General features: G+C 33.5%; 1 protein-coding gene across 1 annotated transcript; it reads right to left on the minus strand.

The window, feature by feature from the left end:
• Positions 1-4,567: 4,567 nt before the first annotated feature.
• On the minus strand, positions 4,568-11,206 carry LOC132730531 (ganglioside-induced differentiation-associated protein 1-like). The gene is made up of 5 exons (XM_060716483.1): positions 11,050-11,206; positions 10,056-10,248; positions 8,646-8,822; positions 7,032-7,241; positions 4,568-5,004 (listed from the first exon to the last, which is right to left on the minus strand). The coding sequence occupies exons 1-5, from the start codon at positions 11,107-11,109 to the stop codon at positions 4,661-4,663; spliced, it is 984 nt and encodes a 327-aa protein (XP_060572466.1). The 5' UTR covers positions 11,110-11,206; the 3' UTR covers positions 4,568-4,660.
• Between the last annotated feature and the right edge of the window lie 13,374 nt (positions 11,207-24,580).

Consider the following 24,580-nt stretch of genomic DNA (forward strand, 5'->3'; position numbering starts at 1 on the left):
TGTGTGTGTGTGTGGTGGGATGATTGCGTGTGTGTGGGGATAATTGTGTGTGTGTGTGTGTGTGTCTGTATGTGTGTGTGTGTGGAATGATTGTATGGGTGGTGGGATGATTGTGTGTGTGGGTGGGATGACTGTGTGTGTGGTTGGGATGATTGTGTGTTGTGGGTGGGTGGGATGATTGTGTGTGGGTGGAATAATGTGTGGGATGATTGTTGGGGGATGAGTGTGTATGGATGGGATGATATTGGGGTGGTGGGATGATTTTGTGTGTGGGTGGGATGATTGTGTGTGTGGGGGGTGGGATAATTGTGTGTGTGGGCCCGGATGATTGTGTGTGTGGTGTGGATGGGATGATTGTGTGTGGATTGGATAAGTGTGTGTATGTGTGGGATGATTGTGTGGGTGGTGGGATGAGTGTGTGTGGGTGGGATGATTGTGTGTGTGGGTGGGATGACTGTGTGTGTGGATGAGATGATTGTGTGTGGATGGGATGATTGTGTGTATGTGTGGGATGATTGTGTGGGTGGTGGGATGAGTGTGTGGGGGTGGGATGATTGTGTGTGGGTGGGATGATTGTGTGTGGGGGTGGGATGATAGTGTGTGTGTGTGGGGGGATGATTGTGTGTGTGTGTGTGGGATGATGTGTGTGTGTGGTTGGGATGATTGTGTGTGGGTGGGATGATTGTGTGTGTGGGGGGGGATGATTGTGTGTGTGTGTGGGTGTGGGATGATTGTGTGTGTGTGTGGGGGGGATGATTGTGTGTGTGTGGGGGGGATGATTGTGTGTGTGTGTGGGTGTGGGATGATTGTGTGTGTGTGTGGGATGATTGTGTGTGTGGGGGATGATTGTGTGTGTGTGTGTGGGATGATTGTGTGTGTGGGGGGATGATTGTGTGTGTGAGGGGATGATTGTGTGTGTGTGGGGGGGATTGATTTGTGTGTATGTGTGGGATGATTGTGTGGGTGTGGGATGATTGTGTGTGGGTGTGGGTGTGGGATGATTGTGTGTGTGTGTGGGATGATTGTGTGTGTGTGGGGATGATTGTGTGTGTGGGGGATGATTGTGTGTGTGTGGGGGATGATTGTGTGTGAGTGTGGGTGTGGGATGATTGTGTGTGAGTGTGGGTGTGGGATGATTTGTGTGTGTGTGTGGGATGATTGTGTGTGTGGGGGGATGATTGTGTGTGGGGGGGATGATTGTGTGTGTGTGTGGGCGGATGATTGTGTGTGAGTGTGGGGATGATTGTGTGTGTGTGTGTGTGGGATGATTGTGTGTGTGGGGGGATGATTGTGTGTGTGTGGGGGATGATTGTGTGTGTGTGTGTGTGGTGTGGGATGATTGTGTGTGTGTGTGTGGTGGGATGATTGTGTGTGGGGGTGGGATGATTGTGTGTGGGTGTGGGTGTGGGTGGGGGGAGGCAGCTGGGACAGTAAACGGTTTTTTTTCTTGAAGGTCAGACAATATACCAAAAAAGTAAAGTTTTAGCATCATCCAAAGAACAACTGTTAGTTTCGTCAATGCTAAAATCAACAGTAACTATGTTTCTGGAAATGGCTATCCAATTTATTTGATCCATTTCTCGGTGAACTGAATTTACTCATGAGTTACGCAAACTTTTCGTCGGCTATTTGAGGCAGTTAGAATATCGCCTGTTACGATTTAAGATTGACTTTATCTCTTATTTATCTCGACTATTCGAAAAAATAGGTAGAGCTATTGTAATTGTGAATTTAGACAGAAATATGGCCCCTTTGAACTTAGAATAATTCTACAATCTCCAGACTCTTGTTTTACTATCAAGCACTGAGAATAATCACGCGCACTGCCTTTTGTTTACAGATAAGTAGCTATAGATAATAGATAATAGATAACTTTCACTAAAAACACTGGTACTGTTAAATAAGTTACAGTTCTCGAAAGAAACATGCGAAAATTAAGGCTAATCATAGCGAATATTTTTTTCATTTTGATTCGCACGAGGATTAGAGTATGAGAAAGTTTAAGCATTAGACAAATTCAACGTTGAATGGCGCGAAAAGTTTCTTGCGATAATGTAAATTCTTGCTACTTTATCTATAAAAATAAAGAAAAGCGGGGCAAAACTTTAGAAAAAATATAGCATGTCAATAGGAGTCCTTTAACAAGCCGAACACCGTTTATTTCAATTGTATTAAATACGTGGAAAGTAACGGTTATTTAAAAGTGTCTTCTTACAAACGTAAGAAGACACTTTTTGAATAGCTCTGCTGGGGGTATAGTCGTAACACTTGGGGGTATAGTCGTAACACTTTTAAAATCACCGTTACTTTTACAGTTGAAATGTATTTGATGTACATATATTTAGATGTATTTGTCCAAGTGCAGCAAACGTGTTTCAGAGCGTCCTGCTATTGAATTTTCCTTCTTTCACATTAGTATCACAAATAGATATACACACACGTCTGAGGACCAACTGTAGCTCTTTGGCTGAAGACCTTTTTTCTAAGAATATCATACCTTCGCCTCTTTGCGTCTGTGGACAAAGGGAAACAACTCGTCATTTTTTTCTCGACTGTCCTCTTTATAAAAACATAAGACCTCAGTTGATAAACTGTATAAGCACATACTGTTTCATGTTTCACTAAAAACCATCCTGTTTGGTAACACGAACACTTACAGACTCAGATAATGAGAAAAATATTCCTTGCAGTTCATAAAATATTGTACTAAAAATCGAATCGCTTTGTTTGACTCTCCAATAATTTTCAACTATCATTAAGGGTTAAATCACAGGTCATTTTTTCTGTTGTTTTTTTTTTTCTCCTTCTTTTTCTATCTCATTCTTCTTTCTATCTGAACTTATCAAACTATTATCATTATTAGTCTTATTTTGCTTTTCTTTAAATAATTGATATATCTTATATTTATTTATTCAATTTCGATGCAAGTTGTAAACACATCAGCCTTCTAAGTCAACAAACGACAATTTTATTTCGCCTTATTTCGGCACATATATTTATTGTACATTGGGAAAAAGACTTCAATAAGCATTAGGTTGCTTCCAGTCTGAAATGTATTTGATGTACATATATTTAGATGTATTTGTCCAAGTGCAGCAAACGTGTTTCAGAGCGTCCTGCTATTGAATTTTCCTTCTTTCACATTAGTATCACAAATAGATATATCTTGATGTTAAAGTGGTTATGTTATTCGATCCACACCATTCTTCATATAAGCTTGCTTTATACCAATTTGATTGCAATATCTCCTTCCCACCTCTTGTTAATGTCCTCAAACCTTTTTCATTTACATTGACAACCGGGGTCTTATTATGAGCTTCCTATATAACAGTAACTTTAACCTTTAACCCACGGGAGTCCAAAAGCAATCCAAACTGGGGAGACTCTTCTTAAGCTTGCTTTATACCAAGTTTGATTTCAATAACTAATTCCTCTAGTTATTGTCCGGAAACCATTTTTCTATTTTTAGTAAATGTAACAGTGACCTTGACCGCCGAGGGTCTAAATGCAATCCCTACCGGTAACATAAGGTTAATATATACCAAGTTTAATTACAATAACTCACTCCTAACTCTAGTTTTTGTCCAGGAACCATTTTTTGTATTAAGTAAGAGTTACCTTGTTATGGGCCCCAGGGTTCAAAATGCAATTGCAACCGGAGTTTTAATATAAAGTTGCTATACACCAAGTTTGATTACAATAAATCATTCCAAATACCGTCCGGAAACCATGAGGTGGAACGACCGACCGACAAGCTGACTTCTACATAACCCCACCCCTCAAAAGTCTGTTTGAGGGGGTATAATTAGAATTAATTATTCTACTTTTCAAGGAATTTGTAACAGAATCTTTAAGGAGAAAGCTGATTGGGATGTGTAAGTTTAAATTAATTTTGCATCGTTATCTAATTTATGTTTTTTGCTGTTTTACTACGAAAGGAAGTGTGGTTGTAGTTTTTGGCCATGTGCTCGATTCCGCGGGGTAGACCTTTCAGGTCTTACTAAAACATGGGACAGATCATTTTTATTGGGTTTCATGCTTAGCAAATTACAAATATGCCAATCCAGTATGATGAACCATCAATTTACAGGAACTCTTGTATAATGATTATAAATTATTTATACTTTATTTTGATTAAAGCAATCTTGGTAACAATTTTATATTACTTGTTTACGTACTACAGAATGTAGTCTGTATTAAAGACAAATATATTTATTTGTTTTAAATTTGCTAGCTGATTTTGTTTTCACTCATTAAAGAAAGAATAATTACCTTAAAATCTATGTCATTTGTAAAGGGTCCTAGGATATTTTTATCTAAATTACTGAATGTGCATTTCTTTGTAATATAAAGATCCATGTAATTATTTAGTCAAGTGCTTATTACCACCTTAAATGTATTGCACACAATACAGTTGGCTTTTTATATATACCTGAAAACTCACAAAAAAGGGTATTTTATAAATGCTGTGGATATATCGATAATCCAAAAGTTTTGAAGGCCATAAAATGAAAATTTATATTTTGTTACATGCCTTATCAACACTTACAAGGTCTAACATAAACACTTATCAACATGATTTCCTTTTAATTCTAGTTTACAATTTTTATTTACTATTTTCAAAACAACGAATTTTGAATTGATATAAGAGCCGACAATTTTATGATTTTTGAAACAAATTTGCGCCATATTTTTTTAACCCAACATAACCAATTCCGAGTATCCCTACCACAAACGCTACTTTAAAAACTTTTATCCCGACTGATCTAAGCATCATCTTTTTCATTATCTTCTGAGTTTCTTCCATTTTCACCTTCATTCTTATTACAGACGGTCTTTTCATAAGACGGGAGAAGTAATTGTAGACATCCGGTCTCGTTTCACACGTGAAATAACGAGTGTCAAGTCCAATAAGCTGCATCCGAACGAATAATGTCGTCGCCGTGATGTCGGCCGCTGTAAATTCAGTACCGAATAGCCAAATATCTTGTTTACTATCAAATTCTGAAATATATATAAATGTAAAAGTAGAATCCCTAATAAAGACCTCCCCGGAATTAAGGCCACCCCGCTATCATTTTGGTCCCAATTCTTTGTTTAATTCTAAATTTTGCTCTTCTATTGAGACCACAAATATAAAAGTCATAATATATTATTTAAGTGATAAAAGTGTTGATACATACTATATATTTTTGAAGTCGAAATTATATCCTTGAAGATATGAAACAGTATAAAGTAGGTAAGTGGAAGATAATTCTGAAAGTTAGGAACCTTGCCACATTATTATGCTATGGGGGTTTATTTGAAACTCAAACTAAAATTCTTAAGTAAATTCTTTAAAGAAATAAATTTAGAGCAAAAAAAAAGAAGATAATTCTAGAAATATACATGCTAGAGTTATTTTTCTTACGGTGATGATAAGTAACAAATATTTGAAGTGTGAAATAGATACATGTACTACTTTAAGAAATGAAGAATGAAAATATCGTTTCTAAACCAATAATTAACAAGTTCATCGGGAGAATAATAAATTTATTCTGAAAATATTCATGCTAGAAGTATGAATCTCCTCACATATGATGTGGGTGATGATAAGGAACATTACATGAAAAGGCTTAAATAAAAACTAGAAATGTGTCCATAGAACACGGGTGCCCCCACCGCAACACTGTTCTGTCAATCTTTTTACTAAGTCAAGGGAAATAACTCTACAAATACTGGATAAATTCACAAGCGAAACCCCAGGTGCAAATCTAAATTATGCTGAGCAACCTGCTCATAAGGTTTATTGACTATGTCAAATCCTTTTTGAGAAACTTGCGACACAAGTTGAAAATTGCAAAAGTTTTCTAAGTGACGGGCAATAACTCTAAAAATACTAAATAAATCCAGACGAAAATACCTGGTGCACAACTGCACATGCTAATCAATATTCCTGTAAAGTAACATGACTCTAGGTCAAATACTTTTAGAGTTATGTGCGACACATGTTGAAAATTGCCAAATTTTACTAAGTCAAGGGCAATAACTCTAAAAAAACTAAAATATGCACACGAAAATACCAAGGTGCACAACTACATATTCTGATCAACATTCCTGTAAAGTTTCATGACTCTAGGTCAAATACTTTTTGAGTTACGTGCGACACAAGTTGAAAATTGCAAAATTTTACTAAGTCAAGGGCAATAACTCTGAAAATACTAAAAATATCCAGACGAAAATACCCAGGTGCACAACTACACATGCTGATCAACATTCTTCCTGTAAAGTTTCATGACTGTAGGTCAAATTCTTTTTGAGTTACGTGCGACACAAGTTGAAAATTGCAAAATTTTACTAAGACAAGGGCAACAACTCTGAAAATACTAAAAATATCCAGACGAAAATACCCAGGTGCACAACTACACATGCTGATCAACATTCTTCCTGTAAAGTTTCATGACTGTAGGTCAAATACTTTTTGAGTTACATGCGACACAAGTTGAAAATTGCAAAATTTTACTAAGTCAAGGGCAATAACTCTAAAAATATCAAAAATATCCAGACCAAAATACCCAGGTGCACAACTACACATGCTGATCAAAATTCCTGTTAAGTTTCATGACTCTAGGTCAAATACTTTTTGAGTTACGTGCGACACAAAAGTGAACGGACGGACGGAAGGACGGACGGAAGGACGGACGGACAGACGGACAAGGGTAAATCTAAATGCCCACCACTAACGGGGGGGGGGGGGGCACAAAAATATTTTACAGCACAGATAGATAGAGATAGATCTATCTAATTGTAGACACTTTACAACTAACTTTTGTCGAAAACTTAAGTCAGTGGTTGAAGATATATTACTTCAATGCCTAGATATTTTAATGTTTTTCAATGCATGACAAAGTAACTGTTGACCGTGACCTTTGCTAATTTTACCGGAAAACTTTTGTTCTGCAGAAGAATAATGACATCAACGAAATAAATAGAATAGAATTCATCATTTTTTTACAATAAATCATTTAATCTATGGTTTATCCAGCTTTTACCTCGTTTTGTTTTCAGAAGCCTTTCTTCGATTTTGTCAAAAACAAATTCAAGGTCATCTAACTGCTTCACGACCAGTTTCTCGTCCATAACAAGTTTCAATCTGTTTGAAACCTTCTCAATCTTTCTCTCGAGAGCAGCTCTCAATTCTGGTGCCGGACTTCTTTCTAACTTGTCCCGCATTTTGCTTATTTCACCGGAAAACTTCTGTTCTGCGAAAGAATATTTACATCCAGAAAATAAATAGAATAACCATCATCATTTTTTACAATTTGTTTTTGCTCCTAACAATAAATTTAAACAAGATAAGAACAGTTCAATAATTATTTTATACATTTCTACATAAAGTTGAGACACAATATACATGAATAGTTTGCTGAATATGGAGTTATGCAAGAGTTATGTGCCCCAGGGTGATATAAGAAATATTCTTCGGGTAATATATCCTAGGAGGGTGATATGCAATCATGTGTAAATATTTTTTGTTGTTTTCTGATTTAAATCCAACTTCATGCACAACTAACTAGCAATTACCAATTACTAATTTCTCAAGTGACCGACTAATCATTCCACGGTCAGAGACAAATGAACTAAACTTTATTGTCCGAGAATAAATTTTGTTTCGCCCATTGTTCGAACCAGGGATCTCTCGATGAAATATCTGAAGACAAAAATGGTAAAAGTTCAGTTTTCCTCTGATCTTCACTATTTGATTGCATTGATAGCATTGACGCACAGCTCCTTGTGGATGATGAGAATACAGCATGAGTCCTTTTCGGGAATGATAGTTCATATAATAAAACTATTGGCCTGATAAATAGGATTCTTGTGATCACACACCGTTGTTACACGTCTATCTAAGAAGCCCTTGGGCTTATTAGATCATTTGTTCTGCGGGCACGAGCCTTAAATGAGTCTTCGCGCTTATACGGATGTACTTAAATGCAAGAAGAAAGATACATTAACTCTCTATTATGACAGGCAAAATATACCTAAACAGTAAACATGTTATCTTTTTTTTTTCTCTCAAAATATTTTTATTTTTGGTATTTGTTACAGTTTAAAAAAACTCATTTACCACATCGATAAATATTTTTTCTACTTTCGCTCTGTTGTTTATGGGTATAATTATAAAGTGAATAAATCAGTATTTTTTATGGAAGTCAAAGTACTAGTTTGTTTACATTTGGCTATCTTAACTTGTACATAACTGCACATTCAGCCTACATTCATCAGTTGTTATTAACATTATTAAACACGTACATGTCTAACATAAGGCATAATGTACCTTAAATAAAACCAATTATGAACATGTACTTTGTAGTATTTACTACAAGCAGTATATTTACTACACTGATAAGACGAACAGTATAATTGTACACTATACGTATACGTGTGACCCAATGACGATATTGACGTAATGTTGTTACGTTAGGAAGGTGATTTATTATTTGGTTAAACGATTATACTGATATTATACTCTCATGAATTTACTAGGCCATGACGCCAGTTGGGTTCACGCGAGATTCTGGCCGGTAGTAAAATCCACACGTGTCGAGACAAAATAGATGCTTGTACTGTTAAAATTAACATGGAAGTTGCAATTAAATATTTACCTGCCATTTTCCGTGAGAAAAATTTCGGTACATTAATCACTCCATCTTTGTGCTTTAGATGACGGTTACATATTATTCCGTATGTAACTACGTCAACTGGTATGTCGTGGAGAAATTTCCGGAAATCTTTAACGTCACTTCCGTATCCAGTTTCAATATCCGGTACCAATCGTGAACCTGAAAAAATGTGAACTTAATTAAAATCCTGCAGTTTTTGGTTTTGTTTAGAAAATCAGTCTTCTGAATAATTGTTAGAAAAGAAAGAGGAATCAAAATTGCTTAAAAATGATAATGTGTAGTTGTCATGTTAGCATGATATGAGATTGGTAACTGAGTGAAAGTAATCGGTATTTTGGTGTAATCAACGCTACAAAACCTAAATTAAGCTTTTAAACAAACTGTAATTAAAAGTTAGGATTTTTTTAATTAAGTTTATGTTTTGTAATAGATATACCATTGCTGCGTTGACGATTTCTGGGTTTGCGTAAATTATACCATAATCAAGTGACCTTTCTTATGCCTTAACCTCACGAGACGAAGTCGAGTGAGGTTGCATAAGAAAGGTCACGTGATTATGGTATAATTTATGCAAACCAAGAACTCGTCAACGCACCAATGGTGTATCTGTTTTAACCTATAGCTCCGCCCAGAAACACTTACTCCTTCGATCTTCAAAACTGAAAATTATACCATAGTCTGGGTATGGTATAATTTACGGTAATTGGGAATTATACTTGGAAGAATTTTACATAAGAAGCGCTGAAGAGCTATAGGTTAACTTGAGTTTAATGTCGTACCAACATAGTATAGACCATATTGTGTTGTTCCAGCTTACTCCTGGAGGATAACCTCAGGTGCCCTTCTGTGCATTATTTCAGACACGTACCTGCGCCTGGTCGGAACCAACGTCGTTCCGTAAGCTAGATGGATAGCTATATCATATGTAAGGATCCAGAATCCATGTCGGGATTCGGATCCACAGGTGATATGAAGTCAACGCCCTCAACCACTTATCCAGGAACGTCCAAGTGAGTAATTTAAAATTGCTTTTTGGTATCAGATCTTTTTTATTCATTATATTTATATAATATAGATGTTGGATGTTAATAAATACATTTATTACTCGTTATGCAAAAATTAAATTTCGTTTTTGAGATAACTTGGTAGAAACAACTTTCAATTCGTATAAACGATTGATAATAAGAAATCGTTGAAGTGTTCTGATTGTGTAGCCATGTGAACAAAGAAATAAATCATGTTCACCTGATGTTTGAAACCATCTAGATCGAATGTTCAGCATATTTAAAGTAAGAGAAAAATTATTTGTTTTGTTCAAAGAAAAAGTAAATATTAAAATGATTCAACTTTAATATCAATTCTGAGGTAATTTAAGAATCAAACAATATTTACCGGTAGTGAAAGTTTCATCAATGACGTCAATGATAGTTTCAGACTGAGCGGTGTATTGGCCATCAATCTCCAGAACAGGAACCTCTCCATTTTTATTGATGGCTAAATACCAGTCTTGATTTTGATCACCAGCTTGGATGTTTATCACTTGTTCTTCAAACGCTACATCCTTTTCATACAGCGCCAATAAAGCCTATAAAAAGATTTAAAACGTCTTCATCATGAACATATTTAAAGTGACATTATGCTCATCTAAGGGTATATATATAGTGACTGAACAGGTGAAGATCAAAACTGTTTTCATTTTTAATTTGATAATTAACTTCACATAAACAATAAATAACGCACAGATCTAAACTAAATTTCTGTAAATATCCATTAGAGTTTACCTATAACGCTAAGTTTATATGAAGAGTAGGGCAGTTCTTTTTATATTTTAGGCAGATTTATAATTTTATTGTTAACATTTTCCAATATCAACTGTTGGTCAAACACCATTTTGACAGTCAATCTTTTGAAGAATAAAGTCAATTCAGCTAATCTTTACTATGAAAATATGAACATAATGCCACTTTAATCGTTCACAAGGTCACAATTCTCGTTTTCTTAGCTTTACTCATACTGCGATTAAATCCGGTGTACATTCTCATACCGTGATACAATTATCTAAGTTCAACGCCATGGACATTAAGATGTTAAGTAAACACACGTTGGTTAAGCCGTGACATTTTGAATTGAGGTTATAAGGTAGGACTATACATGTACAACCTCTATCACAGCCACAATGTATGCGATGATGTCCCAATACAAAAAGTCTTTAACTAAAAATCAATATGTAAAATGTAACACATATGCAAACATGAGCATATTTAAAGTGCAGTAGACTCCTCAAGCCTTCGCCTCGTCACATTTTTATACACTCCTATCATAAGTATTAAAAGAAATTTTAATTCACAAAAATATTTAAAATGGTGACTGAATTAAATCATCTTACCTTGAGGGAGTAGTAGGAACCTGGGAAATGGTATAATTTTACTTCTTTTGCCGTTGACATGATCCCCAACTACATGTGCATTCAAATACTGACACACTGGTCAATAATGAGTAATAATACTTTAACCCCACGGTGTCTAACATGTAACACAGAGTGAAGATAATTTGATAAATTACAGCTGTATCATAGTTTGGGACCTTTCTGTTGAAAATATGTCATGGTTAAATCGTATACATATACATGCACAGCGAATGAACTGGAGCGCAGGTATTAATTACCCGCACTCTAGAGCATGCCCATTGATTGGCTCATTTTTGCTGGGGTTTACTGATGTGACGGAAGCGAAAGGAACAGCGATAGCAATATCATACTCAGATGCTCGTTTATTGGTTCCTTTTTCTGGGGTTTCAAATTATGACAACAGGGAACGGGTTTTTATGTTTGACTATCATAAAAAAGAGGAAGAACATCAAAACACTCGGCAATCTGATTTATACTCGAGGGGCTACCCTCGTACAAATCAGATAGCCTCGTGTTCCGATGCTCTTTCTTTTACTTAACTACAAGAAAATCATTGATGCAAATCATCAAGGGCGTCTTAGCAAAAATGCAGCAAGTGAAATGGAAAAAGTAAACAACTGATGACCAGACTTTTCAATGGATAATTGGTTTTTACCAGAATTGTATATCATATATGAATGGGCAGACAAAAGACATTGTTCATCATGGACTTTTGAAGACATGCTAGAGATTAGAATATTGAAGTTTTTTCCACAGGAACTTGAAATTCTATCAATTTTAACGATAACATTCAAAATATACTAGAATATCCAAAATATACCCTCCTATATGGTATAAGTTTATTTATATTATAAAGAGGGTATTTTTGGATATATTCATTAATATTGGTTATTTTTTTAGAATTTCAATTTCATGTGGTATTTTCTTTAGGACGTAAAGAATAGTAGTCAAAATGAACAAATTCTGTTCATTGATTTATTGGGAGGTCAATCTTATATTTTAATGAATTACTTCAAAAACCTCGTGTGACCCACATGAGTGTTTACATTCCAATCAATAACCCCTTAACAACTCATGTTAAAATTGCAGACGAAAGTTTATGTTATTAAAATGACAATATTCGGCAAATGAATATTCCACTCATATTACATATCAGTTACATAAATAGACTTGAATAGCGAATTCTGATCGCAGATCAGGAAATACAATGCTGACATTCAATCTCAGAAGCTTCACGACAAACCTAACAACAAGCAGTTCACAAAACAGCTTAAAACTAGCGATATAAAAGAAAGAAATATTTTTATTTTGTTACAAGTATCATGCATTCAAAGTTTAAAAGTAGCATTATCTTAGAGAATTGTCAATTAATACACGCGGATGAATATGATTTTATTTTCTAATTCGCTCTGCTTAACCGAAAATAAATTATTTATCACCTAATAAGAGTTGTGAAACCTTCAGTCTTAGGCAGAATAAACAACAACACTCAAGTAGGATAAAGGCCTTCGCATTGTTTCAATATCGTTGTATACAAATCAATACAAATAATAACTGGTATTTCTGTGAGTTAGATGGATCCATATATCATAATCTCTGGACATGCAATCATGGAAGCTCACAACCTGCGGAATAAACTATTATATCGATTATTTACAAGTTGATTCAAACAAACAAACACTTTTTCGCTAACAACCAATCAATGGATGCGAAAATATGGCTTAATAAAAACATTACTTTGGGGTGGGCGGGTGGGATACGATGTGTTCAATGCAATGCGAAGTCCTCGAGTGGCGATTTACCCGCCTTTCCATATCAATACCGGCGAGCACGAAATATTCGTGCTAACTATGTCATACCTCACTTAACCGGACAATTATAACTCTTAACCTGCAATAAATACATTTAATCAATGAAAATGCTATTTTAGCGATGTCGATTACCGGATACGTCAGAGCGTATTACAAATCTGACTGTCGAGTAGTGGAATATATACATGTCGGACTGTTTCGGCTAAATCATTTACATCAATGTTTAAATAAACAACAGGTACTGTGCCGCTATGATAATGTGAGAGTGACGTTGCAATTTTTGTGTACACAAAAGTTTACAATCTTTGTCTGAATAGGTAAAACAGGGTATTTAGAAGTGAATATGATTTAAAATCAGAAATAGAATTTGAAAAGTCTCGATGGCAAAGTTGGTTAAGTCACTAGGATGCCATACAAGTTAAATTGTATCATGAGTTCGAGCCACACAAGTTGTCAAACCTTTTTTTCCTTTTTCTTTCCCATTTTCATTTTTACATGAGATGCAAATTAATTGGAATATAAAGGCAGTTTTGTTATAATTTCGAATAATTTATATATACCGGAAATAATAATTTTTATTCTGTGTAGTGTGTAATATATATTAGTAGTACTTTTGCAGCGCATAAGTTTTTCATGCCAACTTAACTATAGTTGAAACAATTTATGTACATGTATGCATTCCGTATCAGGCGTATCAGGTTGCACCAACTTGCTAGGTATAGCAACATTTAAAAACAAAAGTGAAATGAGAAGTTAATAGAAAATAACACAGCGCTAATAATCTTTACAAGAAAAAAAGAAAATCTTAATCGATTGATAATTATACAAAAAAATTTGGGACCGAACCTGGCTGTCTTGCATTGATATGTAACTAAAAATTTACCACACAACTTAACCTACTGCGTTACGCCGCTAGTTGGTAGATTTGTCGATATTTTAATGTATATGGCAAGCCTGCTTGACTTAAGATATTAAACACAATATGATAACTGTTTTACACCGTTAAAGTGGACTTGACCACCGCGTCACTAAATAATTATCCGAAACGCACAGTATATCCACAGTATATCATGAACAAAATACCTCGAAATTAATAAGGATCCTGTATGGACATTTTAAAATTTGAATCATTTTAGTTTATTCGGACTGCGACTGTTAAACGTCTCCGTGGTTCAGGGTTAACACGCTAGTTTAGGGTGTGAGAAGAAGGGGGTTCAAATCCCTTTTTTTAAAGTGCTTTTTTTAAGGAAGTAGTCACGATATGCAAGGATAAAGTGTGGCTGTCATAAAAAATGAACATAAATGATTTTTGATGCAACTCTAGCCATGCAAAATTCCGTATGTATCAAACTCAAACTGTTATAGTAAAAAATCCAAAGGCAGTCGCTGCAACTCGGTGCCCTGCAATGTGAATTTTAGTTTGATCAAAATAAATTTATAACAGGAAAATACATAGAGGATATTAAATGAGTGTCAGTTCAATACTGCATTTATCGCACTCGTTGAATAAAATTATTTTATGAGAGCCTCTGGTGAGCATAATGTTATTTTATTCAACGAGTGCAATAAATTCAGTAATTAATGAGCTGCACGAATCTAATATTCTTTTCACTATGTTTTTATAACGCTGATGACGTCACGTCAAAATGTATGCACGACCGTGCAATACCATAATTTACGGAGTCGCAAAATCGGCACGGGTGTGTGATGACTAATAGAAAGAGCATCGAAACACGAGGCTATCTGATTTGTACGAGGGGGCCTAGCCCCCGAACATGAATCAAATTGCAGAGTGTTTTGATGTTCCTTCTCTTTTGTATCATAGTCTAATATAAAATCACGCTCCCTGTTGTTACAATATGAAACCCCAGAAAAAGGAAACAATGACCGAGCATCTGAAAATGACATTTCTATCGCTTTCCCTTTCTCTCCCGTCACAATAAGTAACCCAAGCATATACAAGTAGAGATTTTGATGCTAAAGCATCAAGTCGCCGGATAGAAAATACTGTATTATCATAAATATAAAAAAAATCAGTTTAATTAATGGTTCAGGTATAAAGAAAAGAGGAACAATATGTTGAGTAACTGGTTATTCACAATAAAACATCATATATGAAGCAAACTTGCTTAGCAATATTGTCAAGGAACTGCTATGATTATTAAATAAGCAAGTATTTCGTTAGTTTACGTAACGTATTGTAATTTATGCTAAAGATTTTATTGATAGTATAGATTTCGATATCAAATCAAATAATATTGCTCGATGACGTACAGGTGGTAAGTAGGACGTCAAGTTGTGACCTAGTAGGCCAAATTCAAATCTTTGAAAATCCCTTTTGCAGTTTTCATAAAACTAATTTTTTTATTATTTCTTTTAACTATATGAAACATAAGTTGATAAATCGTGTTTCATTTCTAGCATTTTTTATTTCATAATTTTGATTAATTTTGTAAGGCGACTGATATTCTTGTAATTCTACTTGTAATTCTATCTTATACATATACCGTTATACCAGACATCGAAATCCGTTTTGTATATCCGATAATTACCGCCAAATAATCAAAGGTCATCGAATATTTGAAAATATATATGATGAAACAATGCAATTCTACCGTAAAATTGGTATCTGCATACATTTTTTTGCGCTATCGAAAAAATAAATTACTTAGTTGAAATCAATATTCCTGTCGTTACATACCATATAGTAAACGTTTAATTGCCTTTCATTTCGATAAAATATTAACAAAAAGATATTTTATTAGTTTTCTTTATTATGTATCTTGTATCATAGTTTGAGTACCTTTCTGTTGAAAAAAGTGTCAGAGTTAAATCGTATACATATACATGCACAGTGCGGTAACTGGAGTGCGGGTATCAGTTACCCGCACTCCAGATAATGCCCGTGGATTGGTTCATTTTTGCCGGGGTTTACATATTGTGACGGTAGAGAAAAGGGAAAGGGACAGAACTATCATATTCAAATGCTCGTTTATTGGTTATTTTTTCTGGGGTTTCATATTATGACAACAGGGAACGTGTTGTCATGTTTGACTATGATACAAAAGAGAAAGAACACCAAAAACACTCGGCAATCTGATTTATACTCGGGGGCTACGCCCCCTCGTACAAATCAGATAGCCTCGTGTTTCGGTGCTCTTTCTATTACTTATACGATCCGTCATACAGTTTTGGTAACCTGCGCGACGGAAATCGACGGAATATAACGAATACGACGATTACCACTATTTATTTCAATTAATGTGCCTCTTTAGCATAAATCTATTTTGTGATGTTCAACCTTTACTAAACTATTGAACGTTAACCCTGTACCAAAAAAAAAAAAAAAAAAAAAAAAAAATGAAAAGGTTTTGAAAATTTATTTAATTCTTTAATGTGCTAATTATGAGTATACAGACCTTTCTAATGATATAAAATATGAAACTGATTAATGAAAGATAACTTTGTAAATATTCATACATTTGCATCTCATTAGCCACCATACCGTTTTCCAACTATTATGTCTTATCAGCAATCTGTTACTATAATAGATTCTATAACACTAACATACAATGTGTAGTCACGTGATTCTTACAATAGAACAGGGAGAATATGTTCCTAATTAGATAAAATATTGAAAGATAATAGGTCTCATAAGATATAAACAAAACTAATAATTTAAATGTGTCATTTCAAATATCATTCATGATTTATCAATCATAAAATAGCAACGCTTGACACTTAGAAAATAGTAAAAAGTATCCCTAAATTCAATGACTGGTCCAAAGGGATACGTTATTAATTCATTTTATGAAAATTGTAATGTTGCTTTTTATATTTGTATATTTCATTTCATTTAGCAACGTTACTTTATTATTGAATTTTTAAGATTATGAAAAATAATTGTGGTCCGTAAATGTTCAGTAATTGATTTGCTTTTATATTCAGATTTTAAGGCCTTCTCCTACCATAGATCTAGATATAATATTGAACTGTTACAAATATAGTCGCCGGTTTCTACCGGCGACTTATAAACATGTAGTCACGTGATTCTTACGAAAGACCAGGGAGCATTTGTTTATAATTAGATAAAATAATGTAATATAAAAGGTCTCATAAAAATAAACAACCAAATAATTCTAAAGTGTCATTTCAAATATCATTCATGATTTATTTATTATAAAATAGCAATGCTTGACACATAGAAAAAAGTAAAAGTATCTCTAATATTCAATGACTGATCCTTAGGGATACGATATTGATTCATTTTATGAAAATTGTAATGTTGCTTTTTAAGACGTCAATATGTGCAAATTTCATTCTACTAAGCTAGTTATCATATGTTTGATTTTTTGTGATTACTGAAAAATAATTGTTGTCTTTAATTGTTCAATGATTGATATGCTTTTATTTTCAGATTTTAAGGGCTTCTCCTACCATAGGTATAATATTAAACTATAACAAATGTAGTCGCCGGTTTCTACCGGCGACTTATTAGCCAATCAATAGGCATGCTCTGGAGTGCGGGTAACTAATACAGTAATACTTGCACCCCAGTAAGTGCACTGTGCATGTACACGATTTAACTTTGACACTTTTTCAACAGAAAGGCCTCTAAACATTGATACAAATACAGATATTCAGTACGATTTAGATTAATACCATAGAACTTGCAGCCCTTTGGTATATGGTATACTACTTCTAGACCTGTAAACCAAAATAAAAGCGACATCTTAAGTATGGTCTAAACTTGGTCTTTTAAATATTCACGGTGCAATCAGGGCCGTAAAAAACCGGAGAGACCTACGGAAGAGACAAGTTGTATGATACAACAATTCGTAAAAATGGGCGACTTAATTTTTTGCCAAAGATTTATAAAGAGTGCAATTAATTGTTTGAATATCTTTCTGCAAAATTCTCTAGTCATAGAGCAACACGAATGACCGTTTCGTTAAACTAAACTACTTTTATAAATAGATTTTTCGGACTTTCAAAATAAGAAGCCCCACAGTACTCCTGTAGCAGGGCCTCACTGGGCTGATGTATATACCCGTCTGGACATGACATTGTTCCGGGGTGTGATACACTGAAAATTCTTTGCTAAGCCTTCCAGCACGTTCATATTGTTGCAGTCTTAAGATGGAAACGGTGCTACAATAACAAAAGTAAAATCTTATTTATGGCGTTCTGTGGGCAGGTTTTATACCTTGTATACATGTATTGTTGAAACCCATGAGCAAATCGAGGCATTCTGGTAGACATTTTAAAAACATTCTTACACAAAATGTTTTTTCTCATCTGCTGACAGAGTCAAAATAGAATCTTTACAACAGGGTTATTTTAAATACCGACCTTCTTATTTAGAGTCATATGTATGGAAAGCATTGGCTGTCTTATTATTATAGAAATAAATGTTGTTATGTCACTCTTTCTTTATACAATTTGCACTCATGAATATATTATGTGGAAGCATCCATATATGAATTCAACTGAACAATATATGATGCTACTGTGTTTAATTTTACATGATGCCAACCTATCATTATATGTTTTACATTTATAAATATATTATGTGGTAGCATCATTATACAGTGTAAATTTATCGATATATGTCAATCTTTCATTATACGATGTGAATCTATCATTATAAACTATGCCAATATAAATTTATTATGTGGTAGCATCATAATATAGATCTAGTGTCAATTTATCGATATATGTCAATCTTTCATTATGAAAAATAATTGTTGTGATACGGTGTGAATCTATCATTATAAACTATGCCAATGTAAATATATTACATGTATGTGGTGGCATCATTATGTAGAGTCAATTTATCAATGTTTCATGCCAAGCTTGCATTATATGGTTGAAACTACTATTTTACGATATTATGTGGTAGCATTTTGACCCTATATTAAGGATGATTCCACACAATATAGTCGTAAATGAACATCGTACAACGATAGATTGACATCATAAAAGGACACAATGACATCATATATTGATAAGTTGACTGTTTATACATACATGTAATATATTGATATGTTAACCTTTATAACAGTGTATAAGAATATTATTATTTTGAAGACATTGTTATTAATATGAAGACATTATTATTAATACGTTGTAATCATTATACATAATTAAGATGTTGTACTTGCTGAAGTAACTCGAGTTCTTATTGAAATATGCGAATATTCAATTTACACTTCAGTTCCTAGGCTGTAAACATGCAAACTATAATCAGATATTTAATTTGCTGGCTTCCTTTATTTGAATTTGCTTTCTAGAATTAATTTGACTTACAGTGTTTCAGTATTTATTTTACAAAAATGATGGTAATTTCAGTCCCATGCTGCTTTCGAAACAGCAGTTTGCAAAGCACACTTATAATTCAGAGTTACTTAAGTTTTTGCGGTAGAATAAGCCCTTTTAATCAACGGGGAATAATTGTTAAAAATGTAAAAAATAATAACCGCTCCTTGAACGGTGTTCACAAATCTGATTCTACGAAACTTAATCCGATCATGTGGAGGTTAATGACTACCAAATATTTCCCCCTATATATAACGTGTAGTAAAACGGCTAAATCCGCCGCAATCAGTATGCCACATGCGTACCTTTTCTGACAGATCATCAAAAATGAGTTGATTTTAAAAAGAATAAAATTGATATGTTTCACATTATGCAAGAGAGAACATGTTCGTTGTTGTTGTATTAGTGGAGCGGGAAATAAGGTCTCTCCTGTCAAAATAGTGCAAATTGTGATACAAGCATGAAACTTTCAGGAAATCATCTTTAGACTAAAGAGATTCCAAAAGAGAAGTGGGCCCAAAAATATCTCTGCTCACCCAAGATGGCCGCCATTTTCAAAATGGCCGCCATATAAATTTGTCATACATATTAGCTCATTCAGTGAAATTTTTGTACAGACCTGAAACTTACACCAAAGCATGTATAAAGTTTCTCCTTTACAAAAATTCAAATCTTGAACAAAATCAGCGTTCATACCTCTCCAGAATTCAAGATGGCGTCCAATATGGCCGCCGATTTTATGCAAAACTGATATATCTCTTTTGTCATATAATATATATCACAAATTATGCATATTTCGATAGAAGTGTGTAAACATATAAAAAATTATCAAATTTTATGTAAACCACAATGTAAGTCAAGCTTTTTAAGTTATTTATCCAAAACATATTGTTAAAAATATTAAAGAAAAAGTGCCAATATTTGCATATTTCTCTAACATGGTTTTCTAGGTCTTTGTACAAAACTCAAAAGTTACTTAGTTCCTTACAGTGTATATGATATTTTATTAACACTATGTGTTTATTGTAAAGATATAATCTGTAGGTTTTATATTTTGCCAAAGTGGTTGGGGTAAATATATCTGATAATTGAAAAACAAATACAACGAAGTTTGTAAGTTAATTTTATTTCTTTGCTTTTTGATAAACTTTCTATGAATTCTTAGGAAAGTATTTTCTGTTATTTTTTTTGTCTTCATTCAGGTCTAGAGGGTGTGCTAAAATGCACATACATTCATGTGTATACAGTCAGTTGTAAAATTTGTTTCCAAGATATAACTTGTTTCAATATTTTTAATATTATCAGTTAATTGTGACGACATTTGACTGAATATACATCAACAAAACATGCGTTAAATATTGTCTTAATTACGAATACAATTAAATCCTTAACAGTTTCTTTACGAAAAGATAAAAATCACTTTAAAGTCAAAACAATGAGAAAAATGAATTTTGCGTCTTACTGAAGGTCGTTACAGTACGATACAAAGTAATATCTACTTTCATGTCACTGTAATAAAGAATAAGCACTGTTTATAGAATAACATTTCTAGACATGGTATTTTCAAAAGATACAAAGTAAAATTAAGACTGATACATCATATGATCTATGTGTAGTGAAATAAGTATATCAATAACTTCGCTTTGACCAACATATATTTGCTGATGATTTGAAATATAAACTAAATGTCTGTCAAAGATTATTCAAATTTCATGTTATCCATTAAACAATCCTTGACCACTCACCTAAGATCCACTGCAGGAAAATTGCCATAACTCTTTAAAACAGAAGTAAGATAAGATCATGTTAGGAGTATGAATTTTTTTCACCACATACAGTTATGATTTATGAACTATTTGTGAAGGTTCGCTTCAAAGGAAACATACCCAATATCTAGGTACTCATAGGAACTGTTTCACACAAGAAAAACTCATATAAAGTGTAATTATATTTCTATATGAGTCCATATGAACTTAGTGATTAGGTCCTATGCCAATAATTCATAATTTTTATCGAGTATCACAGAGTGAATTTTCATAATAATTTTTTTGCTCTGGGAACTTTAAGTTTGGAGAAGATTTTAAAAACAGTTTTAAGGCCATGCAAACATTAGTAACATACCAGGGTGCCATTTTAGACTGCAGGAGCATGATTTATAGGCCTGCCAATGGCTGCCATGAGGGGCACTAAGTTTTGAAAGACTTATATAGGAAATCACATGTAAGCCCTCTTTTGGAGAACTACAATGCCTAGAACTTAGATATTCAACATACCAGTAATATTGTCAAGTAGAGAAGACCTCTTTAAAAGTTACATAAAACTCTCTGTTCGTCACTTAGTGTACATAAATTTTACATAGTAAAATGTTTTAAAAGTCTTCTCAAAAAGCAGAATGCACAGAGCATAGATACTATGCGTGTGCCATCATCTTGTGTCATGAATCTTGCTCATAGAGCCACCCGCGGGATTATTAGACTTGTTTTAGGAAAACAAAATAAGAGAATTTCTAGTGTTAAACTAAATGCAATAAAAAATTGAATGATGTCCTGCCAAGTTAAAAGGTTTAAAATGGAATATACTCATTTTTACACAGACATTGTAATAAAATTTGTATTTCTCTACAAATTACATTAAACCAAAAAAAATTATGTACCATCAGAATTTAATACTCTACAAATATATAATAAATCAATGGAAAAGATTGGGTCAAAAATTTAATCATGCCCAGGGGTCTCACTAAGTTTTAATGGATCTCATATAGGAATATAAATAAAATTATTTAAGTCCTCTTATGATAAAAATTCGAGAAACCCTTGATATTTAAGCCTGTTTTCTTTAAAAGGGCATCCTTACAAATCATATAATGTTAATGACAAAATTGATACACCCAATAACCTACGTTTATAAAGAATTGTGACCTTTCCCCAACAATGGTGTGTGACTTAGGGTCATCATTGCCCTGTTATTGAAATACAAAATAGATATAAAAAATTATGAATTACCATTATTTTATTTTAAATCATGTAGCCTAGGTCAGGTGATATCATTGATATATCTGTTTCACAACACATAGAATGAGATGATGTGATAGTAGCCTTTTTATATATGCAATAATTATTATCTTATTGAGTTAGCTTTAAAGCCTTTTTTCATATTTTCAATATGAAATTGTGAAGGAGTTAATAATATGCGTCAATGGACAACCTTATTCATGTGCATGTTTGCTCTTTAAAGCATGTTTATTTACTTATTGTCTTCTTATGTCTTTACAATTAACAATTAATTAACAATATCAAGATATTGAAACCACTAATATCACGCAACCAAATTTAATAACTGAGTGTATACTAATGAATGTATGTGCATTTATTGATAATTAAGCTCACCTACTTGACCCAAAGAAAGACATATATTTTATAGCTTCCTACACAATCAAACTAACATAAATTTTTTATAAACCAGTCAGTGTAAATTTTGTTGGTTTTCTATTGTAATTATAGGATAAATTTACCCCACCCTCTTTGACAAAATATAAAACCTACAGTTTTTATGGTTCTCTTATATGTTAACAACAAACCCCTTTTTTGAATTGAATTAAAAATAAGAAATAAAGTTTTTTTTTCTAATTCTGCATATAGAGTTAGAAAACCAAAGAGATTTTTTTCTTGATATCTTTAAAGATATTTTAGACATAAACTTAAAAAACTTTACTTTCATTATGATTCACATATAATTTGATTATGTTTGATATGTTTAAACACTTTTTTATAGAAAAAAACATAATTTGTCCTACAATTTATACTATAGAAGTTATATAACAGTTAAGCGTAAATTCGGCGGCCATATTGGACGCCATCTTGGATTGAGAAGAGGTATGAACGCAGAAAATTGTAAGATTTAAATTTTTGTAAAGGAGACACTTTATACATGCTATGGTGTAAGTTTCAGGTCTTTACAAAAATTTTGACTGAATGAGTTATTTATGTACGTCAAATTTATATGGCGGCCATTTTGAAAATGGCGGCCATCTTGAATGAGCAGAGATATTTTTGGGCCCACTTCACTTTTGAAATCTATGTGGTCTTAAGATGATTTCCTGAAAGTTTCATGCTTGTATCACAATTTGCACTATTTTCTCAATTTCCCGCCCACTATATATAGAGAATGAAACAGCTTTTTTCAAGGCAGGGTATCACGATGTTTGATCGAATTTTTTCCATGAGGTGATTTTTACGTCCGCAACGAAAGGGATCAGTGAGTATTAAACAGCGACCTCTTTCGTAAGAAAACGCACTACAAAAATTGGTTCCCCGCTTCGTTTTTATTTGTTTGGGTCGTCAGACCATACAAATAATGGTAGAGAAATTTCAGAGTTTAATGCTATTAATTGCAAATGCCGAAAGAAGTCCACTTTTTTGAAGCGGTTACTTCCCTTAATATGTACACTAACGCCGAAATATTCAGCGATGTCGACTAGCGAATTCTTCACAAACCGAGTAGTGTAGATTATATATAATATAGAATATATAGATTCTACATGTCGGACTGTTCTGGCGAGAATATTTTCGCTAAATTATTTACTTCAATTTTAAACAACAGGTTTATCCTGACCAAAATACCTCGAAATTAATAAGGATTACAAACCCAAAATGCAATGGAAGTTCTAAATTTAGAATGACTTGATGTTATTCAGACATTGTTTGTATAACTTTTAACGCGCTCGCTTAGTCAGTGAGAGGTCTGGAGTTCAAATCCCAGTCGAGAAAACTTTTTTTTTTAAATTCTTTTTTTAGTGTCTTTGTTAAGGAACTAGCAATGATATGCAAGGATGAAGTGTGGCTGTCGTAAAAAAACGAACATAAATGATTTTTTGATGCAACTCTCGTTATGCAGAATTCCGTATGTATCAAACTCTGGTGCCTTGCAAAATGAATTATACTACATTAAAATAAACTTATACAGGAAAATACATACAGATATACAGTACGATTTAGATTGCAAAGATCATAAAATACCACAGAACTTGCAGCCCTTTGATTCTTTATTAATACACATACTTCAAGTAAGCTCAGGGATTATTAACATTGTGTTAAACAACAGTTAAAGTCCTTACAAGCGCTAATTTTTCTTCAGGCTGTTCACATATAAATTCACCGTGGCTGAAGGGTTTTCGAGCTCGCTTAGGTAGCGAGAGGTCTAGAGTTCAAATCCCAGTAAAGGCAACTAATTATTTTTTAAATTGTTTAGGTCAAATACACATTGGATTAAACGTCAGTGTTGCAATTAGTTTTATAGCCAATTTACTGCAATTAAAACACTGGAAAGCATTGGTGGCACTTTCTTACATTCTGAGACCCAAACAAATTCAGCGCCTTCTGTGC

Source organism: Ruditapes philippinarum, unplaced genomic scaffold (genome assembly GCF_026571515.1).
Source record: "Ruditapes philippinarum isolate M1 unplaced genomic scaffold, ASM2657151v2 ctg185_1_1_1_1, whole genome shotgun sequence".
NCBI classification, from domain to species: domain Eukaryota; kingdom Metazoa; phylum Mollusca; class Bivalvia; order Venerida; family Veneridae; genus Ruditapes; species Ruditapes philippinarum.